The sequence below is a fragment of the Arachis hypogaea genome, chromosome 6 (assembly GCF_003086295.3).
Source record: "Arachis hypogaea cultivar Tifrunner chromosome 6, arahy.Tifrunner.gnm2.J5K5, whole genome shotgun sequence".
NCBI lineage: Eukaryota > Viridiplantae > Streptophyta > Magnoliopsida > Fabales > Fabaceae > Arachis > Arachis hypogaea.
This window is the reverse complement of record NC_092041.1, coordinates 111223536-111236280: the sequence shown is the minus strand read 5'-3', so window position 1 is coordinate 111236280 and position 12745 is coordinate 111223536. Positions and strand designations below refer to the sequence as shown.

Sequence of the window (12745 nt, the reverse complement as noted above, 5' to 3'; positions counted from 1 at the left end):
GACATATGGTTTTACAAATATTTTTGTTGAACTCAAAATAAAATTAAAATTAGAATTAGTATTGGAGATGCTTTTATAAATTATTACACATATAAAATCAAATTTAAATTTTAAATACTTATTTAAATAGACAAATAAAATGACTATTCAATTAATCTAAATAAATGAAGATAAATATTAATTATTTTTAATATTTTTAAGTTATAAAATATTTATAATAATAATTATTATATATATTTTTTGTTTAATTTTTTAATAAAAATTTTTATATAATTTTATGTATTATTTTGTATAGGGCACAAAAATATACAATAATTCAGTATAAAATATCACTTCTAATTCTCTCACATTACTTGACACAACAAGAGAATAGACACTGCATTTTTACACATGGAAAAAAACAAATTTCTACAAGTAGCATCCGCCTTTTAATGCTGATAATTAATGCGTTAGTTGCATTGGTTAGAGGGTCTTCTATTTGGTGCATGTGAATCATGAATCACTTTAGAAACATATGAATTTCAAGAATAATTTCAACGACCGACAAGTGGTCGTCGAACTTGGGAGTATATTGTCCACAACTAGGAGAAATCTTTAGTACTATTTATTTATTTATGAGTTTAATTAATATATATTCTTAAAATTACTATTAGTAAAAACATTTTAAAATCTTTTTAACAAATATAAAATAAATATATTAAAATTTTAAATTTTTATATTTTTAATATGTTTTTTAATAATTTTGTTTTAATTTATAATTTTGTCTTATACTTTAAGACAAATTAACTAAATTCGTTAATTTATTTACGTGGACAGGATTATTACAACGAAAAATTTTGATAGAAACGTGAAGGAGAGAGAATAAATTTCTAAACAAGGCATCATAATGTATACGTTTGAATAATGTAATATATCAGAAAAATGATACCACTTAAAAGTACTGAAACTTAGTAATATATAAAAAAAATTGAAAAGAAATATAGCAAACTTATGATAGTAAATAAATTCTTTATTACATTGGATCGGATTTAATTATTGGTATATATTTTACGGCTCAACTAGGTATCTTTTAAAAATCGTACAACATTCAGCTTTTTATTACAATAATTAAAAAAAATTAAAACAAACACAACTAAAAATTATGAATAGATTTATTGTCTTTTTAAAATTAAATACACATTCAAAATACAATCTAAAAAAACTGAAATTTAAAATTTAAATTTTAAATTTTTGTTTCATATTTAATATATTTAATTATTAATATATTATAATTTAAATACATATCTAAAAATCAAATTATTCAAAATTCAAAATTTTGATTTTAAAAATATAAAATAAACCTTAAACCATCAAATTATTAATTAAACTCGTACAAAACACTCAAAGAAGCAGAGAAGTCACGTTTGCGCCATGTCGAAAATTCAGAGGCGCACATAGAAAACTCAGAGGTGCACATCGAGAAGTCATCCTCCGCTGTCGTTCATCCTCTTCCGCGCTCATCCTCAACGCTGCCTTCCTCCTTTTCGGCGCTCATTTACAACGCTGTTTTTTTAATGTTTAAATTTAAATTTTAGATTTATGATTTTGGATGTGTTTTAAAAATATTTTCTGTATAACATCATAATTTTAGATGTGTTACAATTATTTTTTAATGTTTAAATTTAGATTTTAGATTTATGATTTTGGATGTGTTTCAAAAATATTTTCTGTATAACTTCATAATTTTAGATGTGTTACAATTATTTTTTAATGTTTAAATTTAAATTTTAGATTTATGATTTTGGATGTGTTTTAAAAATATTTTTTGTATAACTTAATATTTTAGATGTGTTACAATTGAAAAAGAAACTACAATTGAAAATATTTTAGTTTATGTATATAATTATATTCGACCATTCATAATTGTATTATTAACATTTATATTGTATTATTAAAGTTGACTGATTTTAGATGTGTTTTAAAAATATTTTGTATAAAATATCATACTATCAGATGTATTATAATCGAAAAATAACAACACAATTTTAAATTAATTGTTGATTATATACTTTATTTGCAACAACTTTATTAATAAAATTAAATAAGATCAACCTTGTTCCAATTAAATCAGCAGAGTGTTTTTATGTTTAAATTAAAATATAATTAAAAATGTTGAACATGATATTTCTTAACAAATTACATAAACACACGTCTGGAAAATAATGATACCCCTTTCACCAATGCAAAATGAGAGATGGAGAATTCAGCTGGCAGCGTCCTTTTTTATTTGGGATTCACTAATGCGTGTGAATATCCCGTAGAATAAGAAATTTAAAAAACTGTATCTGTTACGTGACGAAAGTAAAGCAAAGTCACCGTAACCACCAATGAAGTGGGTGGGTTTTAAAATTTAAATTTAAATTAAAATCTAATTATAGATATGTATCTACAAAATAGGAACATGTTACACTAAAAAAATAATTAAATATTATTTAAATTTGATTAAAGGCTGATTAATATTGTACAACTAACATTTCTCTATATTTTAATATTATCTATATATATATATATATATATTCTCTTTTCATATTTTTTACGGGAATTATTATAATTTTTCTAAATTAAGAAATAAAAAGAAAGCTATCGTTAAGAGTTTGCCAAATATTCTGATGAAACTTTAAATGATGTTGTAAAAGCCACATTGTAATTTGTGGCCTTGAAAATTCTAAAATATACGTGGTTGCAAAATATGGAGAATTTATTAGGAGTTATAAAATTGTTTTATTATTATATTTTAGTCAAAGATAAAATTAAACATGCCAATTCGGATCCCTGGCATTCTATTACCAATTAATGTTAGGGGTGGCAATATGCACCCTACCCGCGGGTACTCAACCCGATTCCATCCGTTCGGGTAGGTTGTTAACCCGATTCGCAGCGGGTATGGTAGGGTGCGGGTAGGATTCTCGTGCGGGTTGGGTTCTCGTGCGGGTCGGATAGGATGCGGATTGAGCTTCAACTCTATCCAACCAACCCGCACTCTATATATGTTTATATTATATACTTATATAAAAATATGTTTTAGGCGGATGTTGAATCAAAGACCTCTCACTAAATGCAAAAGATTCTTAGCCACTAAAAGAAAATTATTAATTGATAATTTAAATTTTTTTGTACATAAAAATCAGTTCTATTTTAAATTATTATCAAGTTATATAATAATGTATATTTTTTGTAACCCGCGAATAGGATCGGATACTCGCGAGTTAAGAGCGGATAGGATTAGGGTTGGGATATTCTCAACCCGCAAATAGAGTAGGGTTAAATTTATATAAAAATCTCAATCCGCGGGTAGAGTTAGGGTTGGATTCAAACTTTACCCTGCCCTACCCACTTTCAGTTTGCCACCCCTAATCAATGTAGTGTCGTGAATGAACTTTTCTATAAAGAGAGAAGGATCTGTATTTCAAATGACTTGCCATTCCACAGAGCAAGTATTTCCTTAAAAAGTAAAATACAAGTCCTTTTTAGATTTTTTTTTTCTCATGTATATTTTGGTTCCAATCTTTTGTCATAAAAAGAGAATTTTATTCTATTATAGAAAAATTAAATGCGTGCTCTTAATAATTGCTTGTTAATTAATTCTACTTTCATAAAGAGGTATTGCAACGAGTCATCTTTTCTTTCATATGATCACTCTTTTCCTAAATATGTTATTTCAACAAGTTTAATTTCTTATATCTATGTTAGTTCATTTCTTTTATTTTCTTAAATCTCAAGTATGTAGTAGTGTTAGTTGTATTGATATTATAATAACTACTACTAAATATGTATGACAAAAAAGTCATATTAAAAAAAAATAAAGATAAACAGTTTTTTTTTATTAATATTAACTAATTAATATTTTAGGCTAATTTTTATTTTAAAATTTAAAATTGATCAAGTATTAACTAAAAATATTAAATTTTGTTAGTCATCTTGCTAGAAAAAATATGATATTGTTACTGAAATTGTGTGTTTTTTTGTTACATGCATGCATCAGGTTTCAGGTTTTGAAAGCATCGCAGTTGTTGAATATGGGAACGAAGAAGAAGAGAAATAATAATGTGGTAGCTGGCATGGATCAAGATGAACTAATAATGGATCCAAAGCTCTTAGCTGATGACGATAGTTGCTTTTGTGACTTCAATGGAGTTGAAATTCACCACAAGATACAACATCCTTCTGCTGATGAATATGAATTATTATCTCATCCTACTATGATTCTGTTGCATGGTTTTGGAGCCTCAGTATTGTCATGGGAACAAGTGATGAAACCTTTGGCTGAGGTTAGCGGTTCAAAAGTTATTGCTTTTGATAGGCCAGCCTTTGGCTTAACATCAAGACCAATTTCTACTTCTACTTCTTCTTCAGTAAAAGCTCTAAATAATTATAATCCATACTCAATGGCATTCTCAGTTCTTGCAACCTTGTCCTTCCTTGATTTAGTAAACACTGCTGGCAACGCTATTTTAGTAGGGTATGTTATGTCATGAATTGTATTTTCTCTTTTTGTCTGTTTTAGTTGTTAAGTAAATATTTGAAAAAGTCTAGGTCAACACTTTTATTAAAATTTAAGTAGCACTTAATACAAAATTTACTCCTTTAGCACTTCTCGTAAATATTAACAGAGATAGTTTACTCACAAAAAGATATCTCAATTTAATATAATAGGTATTTACATTTTAATTTTTATTTTTATGTATAGACATTTTTATATGAATAGCACAATTTTATATATTGTTATTTTAATTACTACAGAAATGTGTTTTAGTGAAATGTAAATAAAATTGAGTAAAGAATAAAAATTTTACTAATTTTCTTACTTATAGAAATTTAAAATATGTTATGATTAATTATGAAAAAATAGTGTATTTTTTATGGATATTGAGATATTTTTTTTAACTGAAATTCACAAATTGAACAGTTTTATTCTAGAAATAAAATTTAAAGTCCAATTTGGGGTAATAGAGAAATCTGGACCTCAAATTTGTGTGGATTGAAAATTTTTTTAAAGAATAAATAAATTGATAGGTCAGTTTTGTGGAAAAAAAAATTAAAACTTTGTGGTATCCACACTAAAAAAAATACATCAAGTATCTATATTATTAAAAAACACCACTTAAATCACAATGCTAAAAATAAAAAGTCTAAAAATTCACATGATTTATTTTTTGTTTTATATCTTTTTCTTTTATAAATAAAAAAAAATTTTCACTTTTCATTAACAATCACCTCTTTATTGTAATATTATCCTCATTATTATAGTTATGAGTCATTGGCTATAATGGGTCACGTAGTTAGCATGACAATGTTTTTGTAAAATTTTTCTTTAAAAAAATGAAAAAAATATTTTCTATAAATACTTAAAAATAAAGAATATTATTAATGGAATATAAAACAATATTAGATTATTATTCATAATTAATAATTAATAAGAAAATGACATCACTACAACTGATGTTGTTGCAGGCATTCAGCGGGTGCAGCAGTAGCAGTAAATGCATATTTTGAGGCTCCTGAACGTGTTGCTGCTCTCATCCTTGTTTCCCCAGCAATACTTGCTCCTCTTAAAGCTGTTACTACACCCAACATTATTATTAAACAAAATCTACCAATTCAACATAACTACTCTATAAGCAAAATTCCAAATTCTGTGCTTTATAAGATGTCCTCCAAGATTGTCAAGTTCATGGCACATGCACTAACACCAATCATGAAGGAAATCATACGTTCGTCTAGGAAATTCTTTTATGCCATCCTGCGTTCATCCCTTGCTATAATGCTGGTAATTAAATAATTAATTACTTATAAATTGTTTAATTGAGATACTATATATACTATACTATATCTAAGCTAGTTAATTAATTTTTCATCATGATATATATTGTCATCAGGTGAGAGTGCTTGTTGATAAGTTTGGTACTGCTGTAGTTCGAAATTCATGGTATGACCCAAACCAGGTCACGGAGCATGTCCTTAGTGCTTACAAAAAGGTATAATCTCTCGCTCTCATTGTGATTCATTTCTTTCATTTTTATATCTAGACATAAGTTTAGTATTATGTTAATTTTAGGCACATTAATAAGTGCTAGAATCTGTATATAATAATTAGAAGGTGATAAGTACAAGAGTTTAACACTGATGAACATGATTAGTTTTTGGTTTTGTTTGGTTAATTAGCCCGATTACAATTTTTTTTTTGAATTTTTGAAAGGCAATTCCTCGGAAATTTTTATTTTAATTTTTTTAGAAAAGTAATTTGTTGGAGACGAATGTATTTTTTTAAAAAAATAATTTGCAGGAGGTGAATAGTATTTATTTTTAAAAAAATTATAATAAGGTGATAATTAAATTCTCGAAAATGTTGACATTGGACTAATTAGTCTTTGAAAAAAAATACTAATGAGGTCCTCCAAGAAGTAAACGGTGGACATATATGTCCTTCTCTCAATGAATAGTGCAAAACAAAATCGAATTGTCCATGTATTTCATTATTTACAGTGGTGTATGTCTCGTACTCTCGTCACATGAGCAGAAAAACGATATAGTTTTTGACAATGAAACATCTTTTGAGTATTTATCACAAATTCTATTAAAACAAATAAAGTTTCGTTCCAAAAATTGTTATGTACGGGACTATTTTTCATAAATAGATACGTCAGAGTAACTAACAGTTTATATAAGCATCACCGTTAAATTTTAGTTGATAAATTGATAGAAAGACATTATGTATCCACTATTTACTATCCTGGAGGACCAAATTGATAATTTTTTTTAGGGACTAATTAATTGGTACGAAGTCGAAATTTTCAAGGATCTAATTGTTATTTTACTCAAAAAATTAAAATATTATTTTAATTCCTAAAATTTAGTTTAATTCGTAATTTCGTCTCTAATTTTTAAAACATCTTACTGTTATCCCAAATATCGTATTTTATCCTATTTTAATTTTAAGGTCAAAATTAATTTTTTTTTTAAAAAAATACTATTTCTTCTATTATAATTTTCATCTAAGATAATGGTAAAAATCATAATTATAATGGTCATACTCATAATTATAGTGATTTGAGAGTGAAAATAGAAAAAAAAAAAAACAAGAAAATAAGAGAATAAAAATAAAAAATATTTTTGAATAAAAAATTTTAGTTTTGACTAAAGAACAAAAATAAAATAAAATATTTTAAACGTTTTAGACAAAATTAAAACTTAAATAAAATATTAAAAATTAAAATAATACTTTATTTTTTAAAAACTAAAAAGTTAAAACGAAATTTATTGGAACGAATTGTATTATTAATTTTTTAAGAAGTTTTTGAAAAAAGAATTTGTGGAGCGAGTTGTGTGAAAAACAAATTCATCCCGGTGCACCATAGTAAATCACCAAATTGCATGATTCTTTCGCAGTTCACCTCCTGCACCACCATCACGTGCAAATTAATTTGCACACATGATAAATTAAACTTATATTTATTCAACAACTTTTGGTCATTTAATGCAGCCATTGATGACTAAGGATTGGGATAGGGCACTGTTAGAATACGTTGCAGCATTGCTTCTGACCGAGGAGGAACCTAAAACAAAGCCTTCACTTAGGCAGCGGCTTAATCAAATATCATGCCCTGGTAAGATTTATCTCATTCATGTCACTAATAATAACCACTAATCTTATATCGATATATCACTGATCATGTATATATGTATTAAATGAACAGTGCTGATTGTGACTGGTGACAGCGATCCATTAGTTCCATCTTGGAATGCAGAGAGACTTTCACGCATCATAGCAGGATCATCGCTTCAAGTAATTAAGCAATGCGGTCATTTGCCGCATGAAGAAAAGCCTCATGAGTTTATTTCAGTTGTTGAAAACTTCCTAAACACAAGATTATAATTAGTGGTTGATTCAAATGAGCAGCATGAAATATATATAGCTAGATTCAGATGAAGGAGTAGTGATTTCATGCTCTTATTGTGAAATTCTTAATTGGAAGCTATTGAAGCTCTGGATGTGAAAGTCACATAAACTAGAGAAAGAGAGAATGTGGTCGAAAAAACTAACAATTCTAGTTTTCACTTTCCATTAAATGACATTGGATGAAAAATGGGTTATATACTCGGAACTTATAACTATCTATATTGTACTAGGAAACGTATATGGAACCAAAAAGTTATCAGCAAAAAACTAAACAAAACCACATTAATTTATATTAATAATTAATTAATTTTAAATTTTTTAAATTCAAAATTTAAAATTTAATTAAAACCTAATTAAAACTATAAAAACTTTCCTCTTCTCTTTCATATTAACCTACTCACCTCCAACAATCACACACACAAATCTCTCTCTCAGGTTCTCTCTGCCTCCTCACTGGAACTCACTCCTCTGTAACGGAATATGTGCTGCAAGGTGTCGGTTATCATCTCATTCAAATCTCTACCGCAGAGCCTATAGAACTTGCTGCTAGCACTGCAACTGTGTGCTCCCAGGCACTGCCAACAACTAAGAAAGAGATGCAGAAATTTAAATAAAAGAAAATAAAAAGTAATGCTAAATTTTTCTTTTTTTCGTTTTTGTTTTTTTTCGTTTTTTTTTTTTTTAGCTGGACTAAACAAAAGAAGAAGTATAAGAGATGAAGGGAGGTGGACGGACAAAGGAGGGGGGCTCTCGGTTGGGGTGGGGATTTGGTTTCAGATGTGGTTTTGAAAGGATGAACGGGTAGTTGAAGAGAAGGGTGTTGACAGCAAATTACACACTTGATCTTAGTCAAAAGGAATTTTTAAATAATTACATAAATATAAAAAAACATCCATTTAATATGGAAAAAAACATCCTAATATTTAACAAAAGAAATATTCAGTTATAATTTAAAAAAAAATTATGAAATTTTAAAGAAATAGAGACATTCACATTTGTAATACAAAAAAAAATTCGAAAAATATATAAAAGAACATCCATTTAGTATGAAAAAGAAACATTCTGATACTTAGCAGAAGAAACATCTATATATATTAACTCGTAGAAATTTTAAATTCATCCAAACGTATTTAATTGGTTTTTGGCTAATACCATTTTGGTTCCCTAGCATTACTCATTGTACTAATATGTGCTTATTGCTTCTGCACTCACTTCTTGTATGTGTATTAGCTATATTACCTATGTGACATTTTCCTAAACGGTCAAATCTAAAAATATTTGGCAACTTACAGCGAGAATTGTATAAGAATGCACTTAGTAATTACATAAAATGTCTTAATTACTTACATTGACTACAAATGAAAGAACGAAAAAAAAAAACATAAGCATACAGAGACTCATACAATGAAGAAATTATATGCATACAAAAACTCATACATTTTCCTTTAGGTTGGGATCGAAAATGTTGAGCATTCCCAACTCTTTTGGTCTTTACTGGTGACAGGCAAAAGTTTGACGAGCTCATAAATTATTTTTTCTCTTGTCACATGACAATCTACTTAAATATGTTGGTACGCTCGTGAAAGACTGGATTGACGGCTATATACCTTGCAGATTGACTATTACAATAGATTGGGATGGATTTGATGACTAGAACATGTAGGTCAGCAAGAATTAATGAGATCCGTCGAGCTTCACACGTCGTAAGTGTCAACGCCCTATATATACTCCACTTCAGATGATGATCTAGCTACAGTTGTTTATTTTTTTCTCTTCCATGAGATGAGTGAAGTGCCTATATAAAAGCAGTAGCCAGAGACCGATCTTCTACTATCTAGACATGCTGCCCAATTAGCATCTGAGTAGCAAGAAAGGAGCAGGTCTGAGGAGGCAGAGAAGAAGAGACTTGCTGCTAGGGTATTCTACAGGTATTTGAGATCAAAGAGTTGCATTGTACTGAGCAGTGGTAGGACAATCCAAACAATGGCTTAATTTTCCAATTGCGAATGAAATGTTTGGCCGTGTTGTTGTGAGATAGACGAGTCTACAAATGAGGCGTCTATAAATTGACACGTCTGGGAATGCTAGTGCTGAATCCTTGGCCAGTTTGGTTGCATAATCCATTAGAGTTATGGCAAGCTTGCGTTCGATCATTTTCTTTGGTGAACTGCAATACCAGTGCTTGATCTAGCTATCTCAAAGCCCGGGAAGTACTTTAAATTGCCAATATCTTATATTTTGAATACTGCATGTAGCTGTTGTTTGGTGATGTTGATCTCTAATTGGTTATTGCCTGTGAGGATTAGATCATCTACATAGACAATAACTACAGTAAAAGCACTATTATTTGATTTAGTGAATAAAGAATGATCATGTTTGGATTGTGAGTAGCCTAAGCGCAAGATTAAGGAAGTTAGCTTGACATTCCATTGCCGACTGGCCTGTTTGAGGCCATAAAGTGACTTGGTTAATTTGCAAACCATGCCAGGTTTTTCTACGTTGAGGCCTAGAGGTAAACTCATGTAAACTTCCTCATCTAGATCGCCATGGAGAAAAGTCGTATTGACGTCGAGTTGCTGAAGTAGCCAACCCTTTGTTGCTACTAAGGCTAAGAAAATCTAAGTGTAGTCATTTTTGCAACTGGGCTGTAAGTATAAAAGAAGTCAAATCCTTGTCTTTCTTTGATTGTACCCCTTTTGCTACGAGCCTCGCTTTATGTCTCTCAATGTTACCATTGGGTTTCAATTTCAACTTGAAGACCCATTACAACCTATTGGTTTCTTACCTAAAGGTAAATGAATGATCATCCAAGTCTTATTTGTATTTAAGGCTTTCAACTCAGCTGAAATATCATCTCCAACAAGATTTTGTCAAATCTTTTTCATAATGTTGTGGCTCAATGGACGATGCAATGTTCACAGACAAAGTTCTATGTGCAGTTGAAAGATTATGATATGATAAATGGTTAGAAATTGGATACCTACAATTGGTTGTGTTTGCTATCTCTTTGGTAGTTTGTATGCAATAAAAATTCTCTAGATGAACTAGTTTCCTTTTTATTCTTTCAGATCTCCTAAGGTGTTGTTGTGTGATTTGTTGTGAGTGATCATGATGAGATAAGTAATGCTATTGTTATTATGTGATGATGCTGCATGTGAATGAGTTTGAGGGCTGAAAGAAATTGTGGCAGGCATATGGTGTGAAGTAGTTTGGGTGTAAGTGAATATGTCATCAAAGTTAAGTGATGCATGAGGTTTTTTGTGAGCCAGGTCTAATGATGTCAAATGAGATGTTGCAACTTTACTTTCTTTAAAAGGGAAGATGTTCTCATAGAAAACAATATCTCTAGATATTATCAATTTATTATTGGTGATGTCAAGCAATAAGAAATCTTGTGTGCCTTCTTTGAAACCAAAAAATACACACATTTTGGCTCTAGCATCTAGTTTAGTGTAATGAGCTGACAGTGTGAAAATGTATGCAAGACACCCAAATACTTTAAATTTTTTAAAATTTGTAGTTTTGTGATAAAATATCTTAAAGGGGCTCTTGTTATCTAGTAAATTGCTGGGAATTTGGTTGACAATTTGAGTGGCATATTTTGCTGCCAAATCCCAGTAACAATCCGGAACACAAGACTTGAAGCAAATGCTGGTACTTTCTTTCGACAATCTCGTTCTGTTAAGGAGTTTCAAAACATGAGGATTGGTGTATAATTTCCTTTGATTTGTAAAATTCATGCATTTGAAATTCTTTGCCATTGTCAGATCTAATGCATTTAACTTTCTTTTCAAATTGAGTGTAAGTAAAAACTACAAACTGTTGAATTAAAACTGCAGCATCAAATTTCAAATTTATTGGAAAAATCCATGTATATCTACTATGATCATCAATTATTGTTAAAAAAATATTTGTTTTCTTTTGTGGAAGTAACATTGATGGGACCAAATATCTACATGAATGAATTCAAAGCAAGATTGAGCTTTAGGAAAACTGTGAGGAAAAGGTTTTCTTTTATACTTAGACAAGTGACATGAATTGCAAGGAAGAGTAGTAGCATCTTTATTAAATTTGAATTTTAAAATTGTTGGATACAAATGTTGCATAGAGTGCAATTTATTAAATAGAATATTACGTAGTCTAATATACCAAAGTTATTGATCAGTGTGGTGTGTGACTGGTGAAGTTGCTGCTATGAGTTGCATAGCTATGTGATCAGTCAATTTCTTGGTATCTGTTTTTATTGCATCTAAACCCTCAGTGAACTCAGCTGCTCCAATCATCTTCATTATATGATAGTCCTATATCTCACAACCAAATTTGTTAAAAATAATTGGCAATCAATTAACTCTGTTAATTTTGAGACTGAAATCAGATTTAATGTAAAAGATAGAATGTAAATAACATTAGTGAGATACAATGTGTTAGAAATTTTGCCTATGCCTGAAATTGAAGTTGTGACAATGCTTTTGTTTGGAAGCCTAACTCTAACAGGATTGATTCTTTGGTGTGAATGAAATGCAGCAAAAGTATGTGTAACATGGACAGTGACTCCTATGTCAATAACCCAAGAGTCACTATTCTACGATAAAACGATGGACATATCACAGAATTACCTTCATCGAAGGACTTAGGGTCTATGACATTAGAAATGTTGTTCACATTATGAGAAGTGGTGGCTCCATGGTTTTGTAGCAATGTCTGTAGAGCTTGCTTTTGTTCTTGTGTAAATGAGGCTTGGGAGACACTACTTTCTTTCTTGTAGATATCAATAGTGTCATTATCTTTCTCATTAATTACCTCAGTAAT

At 29.2% G+C, this 12745-nt stretch overlaps 1 protein-coding gene across 2 annotated transcripts; it reads left to right on the top strand.

Annotated features, from left to right (window-relative positions):
• Window positions 1-3408: 3408 nt before the first annotated feature.
• On the top strand, window positions 3409-8151 carry LOC112754177 (uncharacterized). 2 transcript variants are annotated; one of them, XM_072197643.1, is made up of 6 exons: window positions 3409-3488; window positions 4022-4498; window positions 5491-5806; window positions 5916-6014; window positions 7520-7643; window positions 7734-8151. In XM_072197643.1, exons 2-6 carry the CDS (start codon window positions 4056-4058, stop codon window positions 7910-7912), a joined length of 1161 nt encoding a protein of 386 aa, XP_072053744.1. In that variant the 5' UTR covers window positions 3409-3488; window positions 4022-4055; the 3' UTR covers window positions 7913-8151. The 2 variants fall into 2 exon arrangements, with proteins under 2 accessions (XP_072053744.1, XP_025657537.1); XM_025801752.3 differs by having other exon boundaries at window positions 3452-4498.
• Window positions 8152-12745: the final 4594 nt, after the last annotated feature.